This window comes from Hemicordylus capensis, chromosome 4, assembly GCF_027244095.1.
Source record: "Hemicordylus capensis ecotype Gifberg chromosome 4, rHemCap1.1.pri, whole genome shotgun sequence".
NCBI classification, from domain to species: Eukaryota; Metazoa; Chordata; class Lepidosauria; order Squamata; family Cordylidae; genus Hemicordylus; species Hemicordylus capensis.
Window position 1 is genome coordinate 81,157,099 of NC_069660.1, and position 22,706 is coordinate 81,179,804.

A 22,706-nucleotide genomic window follows, 5' to 3' on the forward strand; every position below is an offset into this window, starting at 1 on the left:
ATCCAAGCCTTACATCTACATGCATTTTCATCAGCCTGTGTAGCTTGCCCACGAGAGATCATGAATAATTCACCTGTTTTGTCCCATTTTCTTCACTTCCAGTTTAGTGGCAACAGACTGGGAATGTGAGAAGCTGTCATCAGGATGCACACTTAATAGTGAGCAAGATGACTTAAAGGAGAAAACCAGCAGCAGCATTGTTCCTGTTTGTGTGCAGGCTGCATTAGCCACATTGTTCTCCCTCCTGCTGCCATCCCAGACTGCAGTATGGGACATGAAACAGGGCAGCTGAGCTGCATTTGATCAGAAACACAGCATGAGCATCACAGGCAGCCCCATTCCTTAGAAAAACTGCCTAAGCAGATGTGTCTTGGTGCCATAGAAACAGATAGCAGGCATCCCAATATGATCTCATTGAAAACCAATGAGCAACTATTTATTTGATGACCTAGTCATACATATGTTATAGCTATATTAGCATTATTCTCTTAAATATCTGTATAGGCAAAAATACTGGGAGCCAAATGAATAGATGATAGAGGTAAGAGGAAGAACCAGAAGAACTCTGAAAAGAGCCATACAGATAATGGGAGACAGGGCCATTAACCAAAACTTTAAATCTAGATATAATCATACAGAATTATGCTGCACTTTAATTTTATGTCGCTCTTTGTATGCAGCGCCCTAGCTATGCCTGAATGCATGGGCCCCATAACTATGAAGTCCTTACTATGAAGTGGCAGCAGCTTTGCTGCAGAGTCTGAATACAGGTGCAGGGTGGTATGGAGGTGCTGGGATGTCAGCAGAGTTCACTTCAGTCCCACAGCCTAGAATATCCCCTAAACACAAACACACACACACACACACACACACACACACACACACACACACACACACAGAGTTTTTAGCCATCCCTGGCCAAAATGGTCACAAAAATTTCAAGTCTATAGCCAGCATTGCCCCGTGAAGCCTAGCTTCAGATGATGCAGATAGCACTTGACACTGTTGCAAATGGAGGATGATGGGAAGGTAAACAACAGCCATTCCACTGGGATGTGATTACACTTGTATATGTATTGCACATGCTCCCTGCTGAGATACGATCCTCCCCATCTCTGGCAATTTAAAAAAAAAACACCTGAGAACCCATCTTTTCGCTCAAGCTTTCTCAGCTTTTTAAAATTGTTTGTTTTAATGTGATGGTTGATTTTAAACTGTTGATTTGTTTTAACTTTTATATGCATTTTAATTGTTTTATGTTAACCACCCAGAGACGAAATTTTGGGTGGTATATAAGTTTGATGAATAAATAAAATAAATAAATATGTTTGTCTCACACAGTATATCATGGAACAACCTAATAAGAAATTGCCTTGTTTCAAATGGCCCCTTTATCATGTAATAGAATTATTATGAAGCACCATAGGAAGACGACAGAACAAACTACATAATAGACCAAAATGGAGAATGGTGATATAAGGGTCCAGTTGGCCAGCTTACTTTCCCCAGCTTTAGCTGTCATTACTCTTCCTCTTAAGGAAAGTCAGGACCTCAAAAACGTGGTTTTTGCTGGCCTGTAGATACTGCTTCCTTCCTCAAGAATTGAACCATGTCTTTCAGGGAAGGTCAGAACACTCCCAGCCCAGCTCCAGCTAACTATATGGATAACGTTCATTGAGTATATAGAATCCCTTGTTTTCTTTACCAGATCATCCCTCTCTGTGATTCCTCAGAATGGCCATGCCTCCTTCCTGGATATGCTTGCACATCATTTCCTGATATATCTCCAAAGCCTCCCCTGTCACATCTCATTGCTACCACTCCCAGTGTCCTAGATGGCTCAAGCTGGGCTTGGCAGCCTGGTTACCTGCTCCTTTAATTCTCATTCTTGTAGATCTGATACCTTAGATGGCAGGTACATCCAAGCAATGATCTCTAAAGTGCATGTTCAGACTTAGCGCACAGGCAGGTTGATAAAGGAGTTGGAGATTCCTCAGGTACTCAGGTCCTAAATCATGTAGGGCTTTACCAGCACTTTGAAATGTGCCTGAAAACAGACTGGCACATAGTAGAAGTGAAGTCACTTCAGGGCCAGCAGGATAATTCCCAGACCCATGAAGCAACCTATTGGCTATATTTTGAACAGTTTCTGGGGGCTCTTCAAAAACAGAGCCACATACAATGCACTATAGTAGTCCAAACTGGAGGTTACCAGAGAATTTATACCACGGCCCAGACTGTCCCAGCTGGTAGAAGCTGCTCATGCCACAGATGCCACTTGGGCCTTCAATGACAAGCTGGGATCTATGAGCACCTCCAGATTGTGAACCTTCTCCTTTAGGCAAAGTGCAACCCTAGCCAGAACAGGTGAAGTACAACCTCCCTAAGCAGATAAACTAACTATCAACAATACCGCCGCATTGTCAGAATTGTAATAAAGGGAGAAACTTCCCAATAACACTCCTTGCCTAGAATAAGGAAACAAGGCCAGAGAAATGGGTGACTACCATAATCTCACAGCTAATAAAGGGTAAGCAGCAGTAACATCTGTTATTTTTTTCATATCTTCTCTTGGGTTTGCAATGTAACTAGCTACACTGTTGTACCAGAATTTAAAACACAGGTAAAAGTAAAGTATGCTGTTGAGTTGGTGTCAACTCCTGGTGACCACAGAGTCCTGTGGTTGTCTTTGGTAGAATACAGGAGGGGTTTACCATTGCCATCTCCCACGTGGTATGAGATGATGCCTTTCAGCACCTTCCTATATCGCTGCTGCCCGACATAGGTGCCAGCAGGGATTTTAACCAGCAACCTCTGGCTTGCTAATCAAGTCATTTCCCTGCTGCGCCATTAGGTGGCTTCAAAAACATAGGTACATTATAACAAAACATTCTGACACCTCACACATCTCTAATCAATAAACCATACTCTAACTACTTAATCTACTTAAATGCAGATATATGAACTCACAATGCCTCTCTCATTTTCACTCTCTTATCTTATCCTGCCCTGCCCTGGAATCATTCACATTGCAAGCAGTATTCAATTTATTGTGATAGCTAGCATGCAAACATTGTGATGCTCCTCCTCTCTCTTGTAAATATGATACAAAATAACCCACCAAGAGTGACAGGGGATGTTAAGGGAGCACAGAGCAAATAGTAAAATAGGATCACGCTCCACAATGGAAGGTTTCTTCACAGCAGGGCCTTTTAAAGACTCTGAGAGGCCCAGGACCAGAATATTCATTTGAGCCCTCCCCACTTTCTTCTCTCTAGTCTAGCTGATATACTGTGCAATGTTACACATGCAATGGAACATAACGTTTCTGCAGTTGCACAAAAGTGGTTGTGCAAGTGCAAAAATTGTGCGAACCGAGTAGCAAGACAACTCCTTTTTGTACAACTTTTGTTTCTGCAACAGTGCTCTTGTGCAACTGCACAAACATTACATGTCACCACATACATAACATTGCACAGGATGTCAGCCACTGCGTCGTGCATCAGTGTAATAACCCCAAATACTGAAATAACTCTTTATCCTGGTGGTGTATTTCAACTTATTAGTTTTACTGCCTGGAATGAAAAGGATCAATCTGATCATGTCAGATATAGGGATGTGCATGGAACCAGTGGGTGCCGGGTCAAAGATGAGGAGGATAACTTTAAGGGCAGGGGATGGTGCACTTACCCCCAAACACACAGCATTTCCCCCACCAGCACTCACTGGAAAACTGGTCTGGTGGGTGGCAGCGTACCTCCCTGCCACCCTGTCCATTCCTTGGACCAGAAGTGACCAGAAGCAGCACATGCACACGCACGCGCCCGACATGTGCACATGTCCACAATATCCAGTACATGTATTAAACTGATGTAAGTACGCTCTAGCCTAAACAGCCCATGATTCCCTGCAGTGTAGTGTAGTTCCTGCATTTACAATCAGGAAGTTCCTGATGAATATCTTATCTCAGGCATGAACCCATTTGGTGGTTATAAGCAAACTACAGCAAATATGCTGATATGTGAACACAAACCCTCCATTTCTGATGAGATGCAAGCTAAAGGGCTTTAAAAGCCTTGTGTGAAAAAAAATGCCCTAGAGAATATATAGCTGCTGCTGCTCCTCCTCCTCCTCCATCTGCACCAAAATGCAAAAGAAGGAGGGGGAGGGAGCGGAAGAGGAAGTGGAAGAAAGAAGTGCTCTGGGCTAGAGATCTTCTTTCAGCAGCAGTGGCTATGGCACTAGTAGCAAAGATCTGGTAAGCAAGCAAGCAGGCAGGCTAAACTCCAAATTGCCCTGAAATTCACTGCCCTATGCAGCTTGCATCAGGTCACTGCATGGACCTGATGACCCTGCTGCCCATAGTGAGGCTATTCTCATGATGGGAGAAAAATGGCGCTAAAGGAGCCCAGCCCGGTTTTCTCCCATCGTGGAAATAGCCTCACTGTGTTTTCTAGCAGCTGTTTCCATCTGACATGCTGATGAGCTCTCTGGCACAGATAATGTCATACCTTTCTTCTCTGCTTCCTCTATATGCCACCCAGTGGAGCTCTTTTGGGTGGTCTACTTAATCAGACCTAGTCAATTGGGCAATCTCTGCCTGAAAACTGAATCTTACTATGCCTGCCATGTAAAGTCTTCCACCTATTTCACAGGAGGGGGGACAAGGCTCTTCTTAAACATATTTTGGAAAATGTTTGTTCAAACGTTCAAAGTTTGGAGTAACCAAAGCTCATTCTAGTCCATTTAATTCAAATCAATATCACTTAATTCAATCAATATCACATTGATATGGAGGAAATTTAGGAGTATGTGGTGGACAACTACTCATGAGCTGGGTCTATGCTCATTCTGGCTAGTGAAAGCCACAGCAGAAGCTGGCTAGGGTTATTAATACGTCATTAAGGAAGGGAAGGATGCCAGATAGCCTGTAGTTGTTTGACCCCTACTCAATAAACCCAACCTAAAAGCATGTTTCCTAGCCAGTTACCAGCCTATTTGCAACTTGGGGAAATGTCAAACAAACAATGCAGCTCCTGGATCCTACCAGATTTCTGTGGCTTTTTGGCTTTTGGCTGCACCTGTAGCTTTGGTCAGTGATCACCACTCATAGTTTGATAGGCCAGCAGTAGTATACTATTCACCTTGTGCAATCTTTCAGCCATTTTCATATCACAAGACATTGGTCATGCAACTGCAAAATCAAGTGGGCAATTCCCAAGTGTGTCTACTTATTCGTAGGTGGAAAATCCCAGAGAGTGGTGATGAGCATTTCCTTACTATTTTCCTGTGATCTTCCTTGTGTTGCCACAAAGCCCATCTTCCCTATTTTTGTTCAACATATATATATGAGGCCACTAGACAGAGAGGCTATTCACACGATGGGAGACAATTGGGCTAGCGGAGGCTAGCCCGATTTCCTCCCATCGTGAGAACCACGGCTCGGCTGCGAGCCCAGTGGTTCTTAAACAGGTCACCAGCTTAAATAACCCTCGCCTAAGCCCAGAGTGAGTGCTCTGCTAACCCAGGTTCTACAATCGTGAGTTGCCACGGTGCAGCTCCGCAGCATGACAACTCACGAGTAGACCCCCAACCGGGAGGCTTAAAAGCAGCTTCCAGGCTTGGGGGGTCTCTCCAGCATGCCCTGCGCACTCACGCAGAGCATGCTGGAGCTTCCGGGGGCTGCGCGGGCCCCGATTCCCCCAGCCCCCACCGGCTCCGTAACGGAGCCAGCAGTCATGTGGTATGGCGCCTTGCAATTATCAGCCATGCCTTCAAAACCTTAAGGCAAGACTCACGATCTATATAGGGCTGTCCCCATGACTGTATGAAATATTCAACTAGTGCAGAATAAGGGAGCAGAATTTGTGATACTGGAGAGCATATTTTATCAGTATTTGGACTGAGATACTCAGAAATCTGTACTGGATTTCTATTGTCTTTCAAATACCATTCAAAGTGCTAGTTACCTTAAAATAAAAACCAAAACTTGGGCCAAACATACCTAAATGACCAACTTGTTTCCTATTTTCCATCACACTTTCTGAGATCAATTGCCTTTTAGTTAAGTTCATCTATGCATAATATCAGCGGCCACCTCCACCACACTACTCTATATCCATGGAATTCCATCCTTCTAGAGACTCTATAAAACATGAGCATCTTTTAAAAGCCCTGTCAGAATTTTTTATCCAAGCCAGTAGAAAATTAGAGATTTAACAATATTAGCTGTTGTAACCAGATATTTTACATTTCTTTTTTTTATTCTTTAGTATCGATTCAAAGCAATGGCTGTCAGTGCAGATATGCAGCTGAGCTCACTATACGGTCATTTCATTACACTAGAATCAGTAAAATATACCTGTGGAACATTAACTCTATTGCACTTCTTCCAACTTCTATATAAATTATAGACATCTTTCTATTAGTAGAATTAAAACTGCATGAATACACATTCTACAAAGAGATGCAAAAAAACAAAACTACAAAACCCTAGAGAGGAAAAAATGCCCTGTGTTGTATTGGACATAGGAAGCTGCCTTATACCAAGTCAGACCCTTGGTCCATAAAACAATATTGTCTACCTTCACTGGCAGCAGCTTTCCAAGTTTTCAGGCAGGAGTCTTTCCCAGCCCTACCTGGAGATTCCAGGGATTGAACCTAGTACCTCCTATGTGCAGAACAGATGCTCTACCAATGAGATACGACCTCATTCTCAATTATATATTTAAGACCTTGGAGAGTCCAGTTGTTTTTCTGAGAAACTCAGCTTTATTGTGTATTTTATTTTATGTATTACTAGTATATCCTGCCTTTCTTCCATCATGGAACTCAAGGCAGAATACACGGGGTTCCAAGGAAGTCACTCATCACCCACCCATCCCCACTACACATTAAGGTCATCTGAGGACGTCTGTCTTCCGTTACCAGCAACACGTCTGGTGGCAACTCAGAGATGGACCTTCTCTATAGCTGCTCATGGACTGTGGAATGCACTCCTGGAAGAAATCCATAATCTGAGTTCATTATTGACTTTCAGGAGAGCCTTTGAGACCTATCTGTTTGGCCTGGCCTTCCAGGGCTGTGGGCCACCTCCAGCCTCAAAGGCAGGATGCCTCTGAGTACCAGTTGCAGGGGAGTAACAGCAGGAGAGAGGGCATGCCCTCAAATCCTGCCTGTGGCTTCCTGTGGCATGTGGTGGGCCACTGTGCGAAACAGGATGCTGGACTAGATGGTCCTTGGACCTTATCCAGCAGGGCTGTTCTTATGTTCTTATGTTAGGGTTTTAAAATTGTTTTTAAACTGTAAAGGTTCAGCCCGGCTTTCCAGGGCTTTAAAAACTGTTTTGATTGTTTTAATAATGGTATTATGTTGTTTTTACGGTTTTGGATTTTAATCGTTAATTCACTGATTTTAGTCTAGTTTTAATGTAAACCACCCAGAGCCATTTTGGAAGAGCGGTACAGAAATCAAATAAATAAATAATAAATAAACAAATCCTGGACCTTCTCTGCAGTGATGCCCTCTCTTTGCAACTTCCTTCCCATGATGTGCACCTGACCAGCTCTCTTGCAAGTATTATAGGTGACTTGATACACTAGATCAGTGATTCTCAAACTTGGGTCCTCAGGTGTTATTGGACTTCAACTCCCATAATCCCCAACCAAAGGCCACTGAGGCTGGGGATTATGGGAGTTGAAGTCCAATAACACCTGAGGACCCAAGTTTGAGAATCCCTGCACTAGATGGTCACTACACCATGACTAGTGGAGGAATAATGTAGTCTTTGCTCTGTGCTTAACCATCAGCAGAGTCAACTGCACAGCAATAACAGCAGAGTGAAACACTAATGTAGCAACACTAACAGACATGTTCACAACATCCTCCACCACCTATCAAACATATGTCATCCACATTAGCCATTCATGGAAGGCACCAATCAGTGAATGGTGACAATCAAATCATCTGATGATGTCACCCAACCAAGTATGTGCACATCCTTCACACAATCAGGCAGCCATAAAGAGACTGCAGCAACCCCCTCTACACAAGCAGCCACGGCACTGGGGGTAGGAGGTCTGCACACAGAAAACCTGAAGGCATCTCAGGAGATTGGTTTGAGTCCCACTATGGCAACAAATTATCTCCATGCAGACAAATAACAAGAAGTATTTGTATCATTGTCTCTGTGTGGACAACTAGGATTTTTCAGGGGAGAGGAGAAGGGACATATGCATAAAGAAGAACAGGTACTACAATAGCAAGCACTGTGAACTATTGCCTGGTGGATCCCTGGGAAAGGAAAAAAGCAACAGGATACATGAAACGGAGATTCAAGTCATATTCCAGAGAGATTAAAATGTGGCCCCCACAAAACACACAACAAGGATTACCCATGGTAGCAAGCCACCTTTGTGCCATTCAGGCACATGTTCATTTGGTCAATGGTCTGTGTGTGCTCATTATTTTCCAGCACACATTGTTATCAATCTCCCAATCCCACTCTTCATTTCATACAGGCCAACTGGTGGGTTTTTCAAAGAGAGTCAAGAGGACAATGAGCTGCTGCAATCAATGTCCTCACCCTTACTAGTACTCTAGTGGAAAGGCTGTGGGCAAGATGCAACCCTGGCAGGGTGCTGTAGTAAAGAACCCACTGCCCCCACTTACAATGTGTTTGTTTCATCAGGGAAACACCACCAACAATGGTGGTGATGCCCTGTCTGTCAACCATCATGAAAACAGAAGACAACTGAAATAGTCATAGGTTTTAATGAATAGTATCAGTGGCAGTATGAATTCTAACAGCATCACAGAGGAATGGGGGTTGCTTCATGCATGTTCTGGAAGGGTTTATTTGCTTTTGAAGGATGCATCAAAGACAGAAGAGTAACAGACACAGGTTTCCCCACTGCTGCATCTCAACACTGAGTAGGACTGCATCTGTTACACCAGCATCTGTCATGCATCACAGATAGGCAGAGGAGCCCTGGGAGTACAAAAATGGCACATAGCTAACCACTCCATAGAGGTACAGCTGGCTTTGCATTTGGTCACTGCTGCAGCTTGCTGTAGCCCTCTCTTATGGTCTGCATAGTGCTGGGGGGTAGGGAACTTCCTTGGGGAACTGTGAATGTTGAATGGCTGCCTGGTTGCCTGTGGGGACACAAAGGAAGCATAGGATGGTGATGGATAATAGTGAGCAGCTGCAACAAATAGGCTGTGACAAGGTGTCATCATAGATGACTTAGTAAAAGTGGGGAAAGGTCTGATCACCTCCTAGATGCTTTTCCATCCCATGTGCCTCAGCCCCATTCTCCCATTGAAAGGCCCACAGATGTCTATATGCTGAGATTCCCTTGTTGGAGAATACAATGTAATCATTGCAACACTCACCCATCCATGACAGGAAGTTGCATTGTAATGCTGTCTGCAGTTCCTGTTTATTCTTCTCCATGTGCCCAGAGGATTTTCCCCTAATCCAGAAGCAGGGGAAATCATCATGAGTATTTCACCAGAAGTGGTAAAAGAGGAAGTTGGGTGCCAGGTGTTTACCAACAAAGGTTGCTGTGCTCCCCATTGTCTTCACTGGTGCACTGTGGGAGCTTACCTAGGTTAGAGGTTTTGTAGTCAACCAGGGCACTTTTTCTGTACAGTGCATAGTTATGCTATGTGTGAGGAAAGTTGCTATCAGCTGGGAGTAGGGGAAGGTCCTTATGATAGTACAGGTGCCCCATACTGGGAGGGAAAACACAAAGTGGGAGACATTGAGCCGAGTCTCACGATCAGTGAGACCCGTTCTGGAAAGGTAAGCAGGGAGACGAACAGGGTAGGAGACAAGCAGGCAAGCAGGATGGGAGCCCTGGGTGGCCAGATCGGCTGCCCACATGACTGCCGGCTCCGTGACGGAGCCATGGGGGCTGGAGAGTTCAGGGGCCGCGTGGCCCCCGGAAGCTCCAGCATGCCCTGCACAAGCGTGCAGGGCATACTGGGGAAACCTCCGAGCTGGGAGGCTGCTTTTCAGCCTCCCATCAGGGGTCTACTCGTGAGTAGCCATGGCATGGAGCTGCACCGCAGCTACTTGTGATTTTTAAAACCAGGTTGCTCCGCAAACCAGGTTTAAGGGGAGGGTTACTTTGGTGGGTTAACCGCCCAGAGGCCACCAGGTTCATTCCCACAGTCAGGAGAAATCGGGCTAGGCTCCCCGAGCCCGATTTCTCCAGATCATGGGAATAGCCTCATTGAGCATCTTCTCACGAGCAGTGAGAAGGGCTCGTCAGTGGGCTGTGGGGAAGACAGGTTGTTGCCCCCTTCCTGGGTGGGCGGATTGCCCACCCAGACAAACAGCAGCTGTTCCCACAAGTTCCGAGGGTTGGAGTGTTGGGACATGCCACTGCACATTGCCCTGCCCCACGGAGCTCCAATAATGCACCGTGTGAGTGCGTGGTGCATCATGGGGATTCCCCCCTCCTCTCCCCAAGTGCACCAGCCATGGCTACAAGCAAAAAAAATGAGGTTAAGGGAGCACTCTCTCCCTTAACCTCATTTTAAAGGGTAGCTAAATAGGTGGGTTTGCTGCCGTGGAGCCGCTGAGATCAGCTTGATCCCAGTGGTTAACACGTGCATGCAAAACTGGGCTGGGCTCCCTAAACCTGGTTTTGCACATGCGTGTGAATTGCCTCATTCTGAGGCCATGGGTGTTTAAGTGCTCTGCATATGCATCTTTTCTTGGTAGGGTGAAGGATTGAGGATATGAAGGCATCATATTTAAGGCATGGTTTCTCCTTCCCTAATGAGTCCCCTTTCCTTTCTTACCTCTGTGGGCATCTTTGTCCTTGCAGCTCCAGTTGCAGATATAGAGTTCTTGGCGGCTGTTTGTGTCTGGAGTCCCAAAGCAGGGCAATATGCTTCTACAAGGGTTCTGAGAAAACAAGTGTTATTCATCAGCCCTTTATTTCTTTTTGTTCTTCCTTGCTGTTGGGTTTTTGTTGCTTGCTTGCTCCTAGTTCTCTAGACAAAGAAGCAGAGTGATGGAGCCCCATGCCACACATCTTTATATACGAGACATCTTAACAATATGCTGGCTGTTGCTAAGGGCCAGCCGATATGTTATGTGGGGGATCTGTGACTGGCTCTCTCAGTTTTAACATTATTTTTTACTGAAATGCAGTCAGTTACAGGATACTGACAATGTATTTGGAACAGTGGCAGAAAGAACAGCTAATCCTTTCCCCAGCACTGTTTTCCCAATAAGAATCATCCCCCAGGCCTTCATGGGGCAGCCTGGGGACAATTTTGATTGGGGGGAAATAGCATAGAGGGGGAAAGTTACACCAGGGCTGACCTGCTAATGGACAGAGTGAGGCAGTTGCCTCAGGCAAAACATTGGCAGAAGTGACAAACTGGCTTCTCTGCCAACTTGCCACCCATAGCTGCCACACTTGACCCATCACCTCCCCTGACCCCACCTGATGATGATGGCATGTGTACCAAGGTAACCAGAAAAAAACCCACATGAAAAACGCCCACAAGAAAATTGCACAGAAAAAAACCCATTGTCATAAATGCGCACAAGAAAAATGCGCACATGGAACATTGCTCACGATGAAAAATGCCCACATGGAAAATTACCCACATGGAAAATTGCTCACGTGGAAAATTGCTCACATGGGGAAATGCCCCCATGGAAAAATGCACACACATATAGTAATTTGACATGCACAATTTCAAGTACCATCTATATTATTAATTCTCCAAGACGGGCCATGCGTGGGGACGTGGTAGAAAGGGGGTGATTGGCTGACAGTTTGCAAGCAGAAGCACCTGATTGGGCAGTGGGGATACCATATGCAGATAGGGAGAAGGAGCCTGTGAGAGCAGAAGCACCATGGTGATTGGGCAGTGGGGATTCCATATGCAGATAGAGAGGAGTAGACTGTGGCACTGTGGTGATTGGGCAGTGGGGATTCCCTATGCAGATAAGGAGGAGGAGCCTGTGATAGTTAAGGTCAGTTGGAATGCAACTGTTACTGGTCAGAAGATGTTCTTGACTGTAAAGGAGAGGAATCTCTCTATATAAAAGGATAGCAGGCAGGGGTCTGCAAAAAAACGGGTCGTGAGGGAGGAAAGAGCCCCTTCAGGAGAAGGAGGATGTCGTTGTGTGAATTAAATGAGGAAACAGGATGAACAAAATCTGTTAACTCAGGGAGGGAGAGAGGGGGAGGGACATGAAGAGAGGGGGAAGAAAGTGAGGAAGAGCGAGTAGAGGAGAGAGAAAGAGAAAAAGAAGGGAGTGGGAAGAGAGACAGAAGGAAGGGCAAGGGACGGGCCTGAGCCTTTCAGCAGCCTGAGGGGAACGAGCAGCCATGGCAGCACTGGCAGCACGGAAGGGCCCAGTCAACCACTGCTGCTGTTTGGGGCTACCGAGGCTATTGTCAGAGGGAGGCAGGCAGGCAAGGGATGGGCCCAAGCCTGTCAGCGGCCTCAGGGGAACGAGCAGCCATGGTGGTGGTAACAGTGAGGAACGGCCCGGTCAACCACTGCTGCTGCTCCTGGAGGGAGGAGCAGGAGCGGAGTTCAGGTGAGGGTGGGGAGGTCTCTGGGGATAGGGGGCTGCAGCTTGGCCAATAGGCAGCAGCAGTGCTGCAACCACAACCAAGAAGGGTGAGGGGGATGGAAGCAACGGGATGGAGGAGGGGCAGGAGGTGAGGGTGGGGAGATCTCAGAGGTGAGAGGAGCAATCAAGTACTAATGCACAGATGCTCTAGAGCATGCCAGAGTTCCAGCACTGAAGTGGAGAGAAATAATGGCGGCAGTCAGGATGCAGAGGTGGAGGGCCGGCAGGTGAAGCCCCTCAGGCCAGAAGAGGTGGGTGGACGGCAGGCGAAGCCCCGCCGACCAGGAAGAGGAGGCGGTGGCAGGGAGAAATAATGGCGGTGGTGAGGAAATGGACAGACAGCGGGCAAAGCCCTACCAGCCGGGAGGAGGAGGTGGGAGGTGGCGGCGGGATGGCCTGGCCCTGGCCTGCCCAATGGGGAGAGCTGTGGGGAGGAAAGCGAGTGAGCGAGCTGCGGGGGGGGAGTGAGCGAGCTGTCGGGGGGAGCGAGCGAGCTGCAGGGGGGAATGAGCGAACGAGCTGCAGTGGGAGAGCGAGCGAGCAAGCTGCAGGGCGGGGAGAGCGAGCTGGGGGAGGGGAGTGGGGGGAGCGAGCGAGCGCAGAAGCAGAGAGAAATAATGGTGGCAGCCAGGAGGCAGAGGTGGAGGACCGGCAGGCGAAGCCCCTCCGGCCAGAAGAGGTGGGTGTATGGCGAGCAAAGCCCTGCCTGCCAGGAGGAGGAGGCAGTGGCGAGGAGAAATAATGACGGTTGGAAGGAGTTGGGCAGATGGTGGGCAAAGCCCCACCAGCCAGGAGGAGGAAGTGGGAGGTGGCGATGGGATTGCCTGGCCCTGGCCCGCCCACTGGGGTGAGGTGGCAGCAGTGGGCCCTGGTCCGGCAGCATGGAGGAAGCGGCAGCGTGTGGGTATTTTTCGGTGTGAGCAATTTTCCGTTTGGGCGTTTTTCGGTGTGAGCAGTTTTCCGTGTGAGTAATTTTCCATGTGGGCATTTTTCAGCATGAGCAATGCATTTTTCTTGTGCGCATTTATGACAATGGTTTTTTTCTGTGCACAATTTTCTTGTGGGCTTTTTTCATGTGGCTTTTTTTCATAGAACCATGCACCAACTCCCTCATCTCCTTCTGCCACCCCACTCATCCTGCACTGGCTTGGCCCAAGTTAAGGGAATCCATGGGGCTTGCAAGGATGGAATCAGGGGGCAGTAACTGTAGGGCAATGTGTCTCCAGTTACTGCATCACACAGGATACAACAGAAATTGGGAGCAGAGGGGAATCAGTGCAGGAGAGACAGATGCACAACACATTCTGCAAGTCACAGTGGTAGGTGTAGGGGGCGGGGCACTGGCTCACTTCATTGCTGCCAGTGGAGGAGCCGTGGGCCAGGTCTTTTTCCTGTGGATGCTCTGAAGAAATTGGCAGGTCCTCAAAAGCTGAATTTCAGAAGCAATAAAATGTTGGGAGGTCCAGTTGCACATGCGCTGCATAAGGTGTAGTTTGGCCCTTACATATCCCTAGTGGTGTGCTGTAATTGGCTGCAGAGAGAATGCTTCTCCATTATGGCTAAGAGGACAGAGGGGGAGGGAGAGGGAGAGGTGGAAGGGTAATTTCAATATTTAAACTTATACAACCTCTTTTGCAGGCAAAAATTACACCTTCACTGGAGACAGAATGATCCTAGAGAACAAGATTCTGACTAATGCTTCATCTTTTCCCACCACCTTTCCAGCTCTACCCAGTTTTCCCGTTTATGCTGGTGGTAGCCTCCCATAGCATTGTGCTCCACTGGTACAGTGCTGCTTTTACGCCTGGACTTTGGGGCTAAAGTCCAGGGCCTCCTCACCCCCTGGGGGCCCCCAGATCCTTTTTAAGTCTGTCCTGGGTGGTGAGGCCAGCACTGCACCAGGCGGCTGAGTGTGATTGTGATCTGTGCTGGGTGTTTTAGAGACAGATGGGGGGAGTGGGGAAAGAACTATGTGGGATAGGAATATGTTAAGTTGCATGTTGAAATGTTTCTGCTAATGCATATTTGCATAAATATACCTATTTTATATTCTTTCATTCTTGTGAGTTCAGTTGCTATTTGTGCCCACAATCCACATATTAAAAATTTGTGGGTGTGGATGCGCGGAGGGGGCGGGCGGGCTCCAAAATTACCTAGGTCCACCTCTGCACTGGTACAGGGGGTTTAGGAGCAGTTCTGTTCCACCAGGCACACATAACTCAAGGATATAATTGTACTGTTAGAAAGTGAGTAAAGACCTTCATATGTAGGAAAGCCTTTAGCCTGCTGGTTAGTTGGTCAGTTGTATTCTTTAAAAGATGTTATGGACAGGCTTGCAGATTGTTGCTCGGACATTTGAATGGATTATATTGTTTTTATCCTTTTAAGTTTTTGCGTATAGTTTTTATTTTAATATACTGAAGGCTCCTGCAACAGCTTTTGAACCAAATTATTAAAACAAAACAGGAACACTAAAGAACAACTGGTTTGAAAATCTTGGTCTTCAATATACTTTGGAGACATGCTACTAAAAGAGGGAGAAAGAGAGATTTACCTGGAACTCCACATATAAAGCTGCCTTATACCAAGTTAGACAATTGGTCTATCTAGGTCCGTATTGTCTACACTGATTGGCAGCAGCTCCCCAAAGTTTCAGGCAGGAGTCTTTCCCAGCCCTACCTGGAGATGCCAGGGACTGAACCCGGGGCCTTCTGCATACAAGCAGATGCTCTACCACTGAGCTACGGTTCCATCCGCAAAGGGAAATATCTTACAGTAAACAGTGCTCACACAGGTAGTCATCCATCCAAATGTAAAGCAAGGCAAACCCTACTTAGCAGAGGGGTAATTCATGCTTGCCACTGCAAGACTGGCTCTCCACCCCAGACTATTTTTAACCCCACCCTTTTGTATACAAAAAGGACAATACAAAAAAAAACCAGTGTACCCATTTGCAGACTTCCTGATACACATAATGCATAATGACTTGGAAAAGTCATCCCTTTCTGCCTCCTGTGCTTATGTTCAGTTTTTTGTTTTTTTGTTTTTTAATCATAGAAATATCACATGCATAGTGATATTTCCCCCACTCCTTTTGGAGAAACTGCCTTCTCTATGTTTACACCATATATAGTATTTACGTAATCAACTTTTCCTTTAGAAAGCACAGATCATAATGTTCCAGGACCTAGAAGTCCCATTGTTTTAAGTGGCTGACATGATCCACAACCCTCCAGCAACAAATGAAGGTCTGCAGGGGTCTGTGGGTCCACAAGGAGCCTTCATCAGCATCCCTGCACTTAAGACTCCTTTGTGTACCAGACTGGAAGCAAAGCGTGAGGGAAGCAATTGTTGCATCCCTCCCCTCCCTCCAAAAGCCCCTTCCACTTGTCTTAATACTTTCCTGAAGGTTGAGCTGCCCTCCAGAACACATTTATACCAGTGGGATGGGCTGTTGTAGGTAGGGGGGAAATGTGAAAATCCATCCCCCTTTCCTCTCTGTGTCTGTGAACAAAGAAGCCTTCTACACAGGGATACTGAAGGATACTGAAGGCTCCTTGCAGACCTGCAGCCCATATTCCGTTGCCAGAGGGCTGTGGACATATCAGCCAGTATCTTCATTCTAACGTTTTAAGTGAAGCAAAAATCCTTAATACAGAAGTTCTCAAACTTCAGTCCGCAGATGTTGTTGGACAACAACTCCCATAATTCACAGCCACAGCAGCTATGGGGATGATGGGAGTTGTAGTCCAACATCTGGGGACCTAAGGTTGGGAACCTCCTGCCTTAATATAAATCAGAATAATCTGTCACCTACTAGAGCAGACGTCCTTTTCATCTAAATTGACTGGATTTTTAAAAACCTGTACAACTGTTTCTGCTGCTTCATGCCCAAGGGAACTTTGGGCTTGTGATTCTCAAACATTACTTCCCCGTGTTGCATGACAAGCACAAGCACACACACACACACACACACACACACATGAATGAGATGTGAAAAACTGTTTGTAATATGGCATGGAGGGGTCTGCCGCACAAAGTAGGCAGGCATACCTATAGCCTGCGTAGTACCTAAACAAGGTCTATGGATCCCAGCCAAAGAGTTTTCCAAGTTCACATATATCAAAATTGGGATTTATCTGTATCAATGCAAGTGTTTTTCTTAAAATAAGAACATGATATTCCTATAGCTTTTTCTTCTTCATCTCCAGACAAACGCACAATAGTATATAAATATTTGCCATATATATATACACACACACACACACACACACACATACACACACACACACACACACACACACACACATATATATATATACATTTCATAGACAGACAGATATAGATATAATTCATAGACAGACAGAAAGGATAATTCATAGACAGACAGAGCTACTATGACCCATTCTGCTGGCACAGCTCTACACCCTACAGACACTAATTAGCCCAGTTCCCAGCTGGTGGAAATTACAAGGTTCAGTTGCAGCTCATATAGTGCCACAAATAGCTGAGGACTTGGCCAAGTAATTTATTTCAGTGTACTGGATTTATTGACTGAAAATAAAGTAGATGTGAATGTTCACTGGGATCAAGAGACAGATCACCACATGCAGATCATAATTTTATTCAAAGGGCATAACATCTTATACTATTAGAGAGCTCTGAATTTCATGAAAGGCTTAGCCAATAAAACCCTTCTCACTCATGCACTAGGCATTTATTTTATTAAAAAACCCAGATCTTTATAAAACAAATGCATGAACCTTGTGTGTGTATCTGTCACACATTTTGCTTCAACAAAGGCATACAAGTGCCTTGCTGAATCAGGACCTCACTGCTGGCAAGATTCACTAACTTGCAGATGTATTATTTTAAAGAACTGGTATCAAGTTGCATAGGAAATTACTGAAAGACATTTAGCAAAGTACTAGTGGATAATATTGCAAATTATTCTGAGATCCAATAGAGATGTGTGTCCTGTTATTTCCCCAGGAAAAGACATTACTCCTGAAACCAGATACTCTGGAAGCCACTTGCACTGAAATCAGTACAACTACTTTAGAACAGGAAGTTTTACTGTAATGCTAAACTTGAAGTTAACAGAACTAAATGCCCCAGAGTAAATGACTTGAGGAGACCAACTGGAAGTACCTGATGCTGAAATAACAGGAAATTAAAATTAAATGAGATGGAACATTGCATCTTTTTTTAAAGGGGGTTTGGTCATTCCTTTTTACTAGCAGTATCTACATATACCTTAAGAAGGACAATTCTTCTTGCAGCAATGAACGCTCACCTGTGTTTGTCTGATTTTCCATGGTCCCCAGATGTGCAGATGGGAGAAGGTGGATATACATTTCCCAGAGGACTTTAAGTGTTTCTCACCCCCACATTTTATGATTGATTTGTATTTATTCCCTTGGATTTGCATCCTTCTGTAGTGAATGTTTTGGGTCTTGGTCTTCAGTGCCATATATGCTTTGAAAGTAGAATTGCCATTTATTTCAGGATATTTTGGGTAAAACTAGGTAATACACCATGAATTAATCTATGGTTTGCTCTGAAAGAAGCAGAGATGGTGTCATTTTTTTCAGTCTTCTGCACAGTTGTGTAGGCAACATATATAGACTTAGTTTCCAGTTTCAACTATCAGGTATCAAAATGATTTGGAAAGGAGACTTGGATACTTGTTTCATTTATAGAACAGATTGCTGATTCTCTCATAATGTGCAGAGCAATCCAAACTATTCCATATTCTCTCTTTTCTTCTTGATATCGTAGACACCAGAACTCTGAGATGTTTGTACATCTAAAAATGGTGCATATAGAATAATGCCTAGTTTCCACACCTAAATCTCTCAGGGATTAATGCTGAGTGTGTGTGTGTGTGTGTGTGTGTGTGATTTATCAGAGCAGCGGCTTTTCTGTGGAATCACAGAAGTTGGAACCATCTGGAATGGTTACTATGGAAACAGCAAGGGACTGGGGAGCGGAGGGAATGGATGCCATGACAACCTTTGGGAGTTTCCCAGGAAACCAAAGTTGCTATGGAAACTGCATCACTCAGGTCCAAATTAGTAACTTCCGCTGCAAGGCGTGTTTGCCACTTTAATCTTCTTGCGATAGAAGCAGACACTTATCTTAAATGCATTGGAAATGGATGGAAATACCCCTTTTGTTTCAAAGGTTTTGATAGGTTTCGATTGAAACTGCAGTCATTGCAAAAAGCCCATCAGTGACTTACTAGGAGCCTAACAGTTCCTGATATGCAGAACACCAAACATTCAGGATATGATACAGTCAGTCAGCCATTTAGCCTTATAATGTAGAAAGAAGTGTTTCTCACCATACTATGCAGCTAGAATTTCAGATTCAAGGCAGAAGGGGAGAAAATCTGTAGGTTTGTGGACCACAGAAATCCATAATCACAATAAAGACTTCTCTTGGTATATCAAAATGATTATACATTGGACAGATTTATATTGCACACGGGCTCTAATCTGGCATAAAGAAATAAAAATTGTTACCCTTGTATGACAGACATCAGACGTCCCAATAGTAGGCATCGATTTATGATGTAGTGGCAGAGAGATGCTTTGTGAAATAAAATGATTATATTTTTCACAGTCTGCAATATGGTTGCATTTGATTTCCTTTCACTTCATAACTATCACTCCAACAAGTTCATATATGTAAGGAAAGGAAAATCAGCAACACCACTGCTTTTGCAAAAATCAAAGAAGCAAGTTTCCCAACAAAATCCAGAAGCCCTGCAACAAATACAGCGCAGAACAAAAACCTGTTTCAAGAGATAGCAATACATTCTTCTTCATATCCTCTTATCTAACTTATTTCTTAATATCTTGCTTGGTTTGTCCTGTTACCTTCAAAAAATCCTCATCTTTGCTCTCCAGAAAGATCAGGAAAATATGTGTGATAAACAAGCACAAAAATCAATGATGGTGCATATTCCTCACAATAATGATTATGCAGATCTTCTGTAATATTTTTACATTTCCTTGGAAGCTTTCTTTTAAACATCTGTAAAGATCTTTTTAACATTCACACAGTTGGGATTGTTTGTGGTTGTGCAATTGCCTGCTTTAAAGGCAGCCTGTTTGAATGCACTGTTACTGATGCCTCCCTCTTCTATCACCATGTACTCTGACTTGCTGAGAGTGGAATTGCTACGAGCCTTTCTCAGCTCCTCAGTGGAGGAGAGATGCTGGCAGCTTCCTACATGCATATACTGAGCTTGTTCTTCACCTTCTGTTTCCCGGTGATAAAAGTAGTTGAAGTTGGAGACTATCACAGGCACAGGCAAGGCAATGGTCAGCACCCCAGCTATGGCACAGAGAGATCCTACTATTTTGCCTCCAATAGTGACTGGGTGCATGTCCCCATAACCCACTGTAGTCATAGTCACTACAGCCCACCAAAAGGCATCAGGAATACTGCTGAAACTTGAGGTGGGGTCATCAGCCTCTGCAAAGTAGACAGCACTAGAAAACAAGATAACCCCAATGAAGAGAAAGAAAATGAGCAAGCCCAGCTCTCTCATGCTGGCCTTGAGGGTCTGCCCCAAGATTTGCAGTCCTTTGGAGTGCCGAGAAAGCTTGAAGATTCGGAAGACTCTGACTAGTCTGATGACTCTAAGAATGGCTAGGGACATGGCTTGCTGGCCATTCCCCTGTCTTTCGGCCAGCTCAGTACCCAGGGTGATGAAATAAGGTATAATGGCCACAATGTCAATTATGTTCATAATATTCTTAGAGAAGGTGGGCTTGCTGGGACAAGCGAAGAAGCGAACAAGCAGCTCAAAGGAGAACCAGATAATGCACAAAGTCTCCACCACAAAAAAAGGGTCAGTGAAAGATGACACCATGGATGCTGATGAGGAAGAAGAATTTGTGAAGGTATCTGCCACAGAAGGACCACTGCCAGTCCCAAATGTCCCTGCAGTGCTATCATAGTCACGGTCGTCTCTGAACTCAGGCAAGGTTTCCAGGCAGAAGATGACAATGGAAATGAGAATAACTAAGACTGATACAATAGCGATACCCCGAGCTGGTCCAGAACTCTCCGGGTACTCAAAGAGGAGCCACACCTGGCGTTGAAACTCCTTTTCAGGTAGAGGTCTCTGCTCCTCCCGGATGAAACCTTCATCTTCTCGAAATTTTTCCATGGCCTCCTCACCCAACTGATAGAAGCGGATCTCCTCTGAAAAGATGTCAATTGGGACATTGACAGGGCGTCGGATGCGGCCTCCAGACTGGTAGTAGTACAAGATGGCATCAAAGCTGGGCCGGTTGCGGTCAAAGAAATATTCATTGCGAAGGGGGTCAAAGTAGCGCATCCTCTTGCGGGGGTCACCCAGCAGGGTCTCAGGGAACTGGGCCAGGGTCTTGAGTTGGGTCTCAAAGCGCAGACCAGAGATATTGATCACCACCCGCTCGCAACACTCATGCTCTCCACCACCACTGTTGCCCACTTGATGACTGGGAGGAGGCAGGGTGTGGGCCATGGGGTGGTCATAGCGCTCCCCTCCCAGCAGGGCATGAGGGTGCTGCGAGTCCTCGAAGGGAGGGTCCTCTCCACCCCCCACAGTCATGCCACCTTCCAGCTCCCCGTCCTCTTCCTCTTCCTCCTCCTGCCCTTCCTCGAGGCCAGAGAGCGCGCCCTCGGGGAAGAGCTGCTCACTGTAGCCCAAGTTGTGGTGGCTGCTCCCCACGACGCCGACGCCGCTGCTGCCGCCCCTCGGGTGCCTGCAGGAGGACGGGGCGGCCGGCGAGCGCAGCAGGCTCAGGTGTTCGTCCATAAATGTGGCGGGAGAGTGGAGCGGAGTCCGTCTCCCCGGACGACCAGCTGAGACCCCAGGCGGGCAGCCAGAGTGACCCGCCCGACAACACCGCCGCTGCAGCCGCTCTGAAGAACCCGCCCGAGTGGGCTCAAAAAATCCGCCCCCTACCCGGACACCGCCTCCCGCCCTCCTCAGTCACTCACTCAGCGCCGTCGCCGCCCACGCCGTCGCCCTCCCACAAGCGCTGGAGGAAGAAGGGCGAGGGGAGCGGACTCTTCTGGAACGAAGGAGGGGTCTTGCTGCATCCCTCACTTTGGAGAAGTCGGGGCAGCCGGCGGCGGCAGCAGCACCAAGGCAAGGAGCGCAGGGCTCGCTGCTGGCCGGGAAGCGAGCAACACGTTACGGAGCAAGCAGTGGCAGCAGAGGACCGTGTGTGCGAGAGAGAGTCCGTCTCGTACACAGGACTGCGACAGGTTTCCCGCGCACTTGCTAGCCTCAGCGCTGCTGGAGGCTAGCAAGGTTCGAGTTCAGTTCTGCTGGAGACTGGGAAGTGATAGCAGCAGCGGTTCTAGCAGGAGAGGTGCCACCGGGACTCAAACCTGTCTGAAGTTGTATAATCCCGGGAGGAGGGATGGCTCAAGCCTGCTTCAAGCCGGCGGCTGCAGCGGGCATTCCAGCCAATAAGTACACTTCAGGATCCTGCTTAGAACTTTGCAGAAAATGCTGAGGTTTCAGCCCTTGAAGCAGGAGCAGGTGCATCTTGTGGTGCTGTGCAAGCGATTCTAGGGTTCACTTCCGAGGCGGTGGTACATTCCGCGCCCTTTGCAACGTCACCAAGGAGTCTGGGGCTTTTCGGTATCTGCTCTAAGGCTAGCCAGCACATGTTGTTCCACTCCCCTGCCCCCGCCCCCCAAAAGACAGACAGAGTCGTGTTTGTGGTTTTCCTGTGCAGTGTCCCCGTCCTAACTGAATGCCCTTTCCTCTCACCCCAGGTTAAGTTGAAGATGAGGGCCAAGACCAGGCAGTGCGGAAGGAAAGACATTGTTCACAAGCACGTCTGTTACAGATGATCGACCCAGCAGACATCTTCAGCAACCGAGACTTGCCACTGAAAGTAGTTTTGGGGACTGAGCTCTGTCTCAGATTAAATCCTGAACAACAGGTGGTTGCATCTGTGCCTTGGGGTGGAATGGGGGGGGCACAACCAACAGCATCCCACACCTTTGAGATAAGGATAAGAATGCTCTGGCATCTCCCATTTTAGAAACTAATTGCCCTTCATGGCCAGTG

The 22,706-nt window shown here is 46.5% G+C and overlaps 1 protein-coding gene across 8 annotated transcripts in view; it reads right to left on the reverse strand.

Annotated features, from left to right (window-relative positions):
* Window positions 1-22,178, reverse strand: part of KCNA3 (potassium voltage-gated channel subfamily A member 3) — a 59,450-nt gene extending 37,272 nt beyond the window's left edge. For 2 of the 8 annotated variants that reach the window (XM_053245703.1, XM_053245696.1), the window contains exon 1: window positions 17,913-22,178. In XM_053245703.1, the coding sequence (XP_053101678.1) occupies window positions 19,650-21,434 (1,785 nt within the window). In that variant the 5' untranslated portion in view covers window positions 21,435-22,178 and the 3' untranslated portion in view covers window positions 17,913-19,649. Of the gene's footprint in view, window positions 1-9,396; window positions 9,611-10,815; window positions 11,011-17,912 lie in introns of all 8 variants that reach the window. The other 6 variants (XM_053245700.1, XM_053245698.1, XM_053245695.1 and 3 more) reach the window with 6 other exon arrangements.
* Window positions 22,179-22,706: the final 528 nt, after the last annotated feature.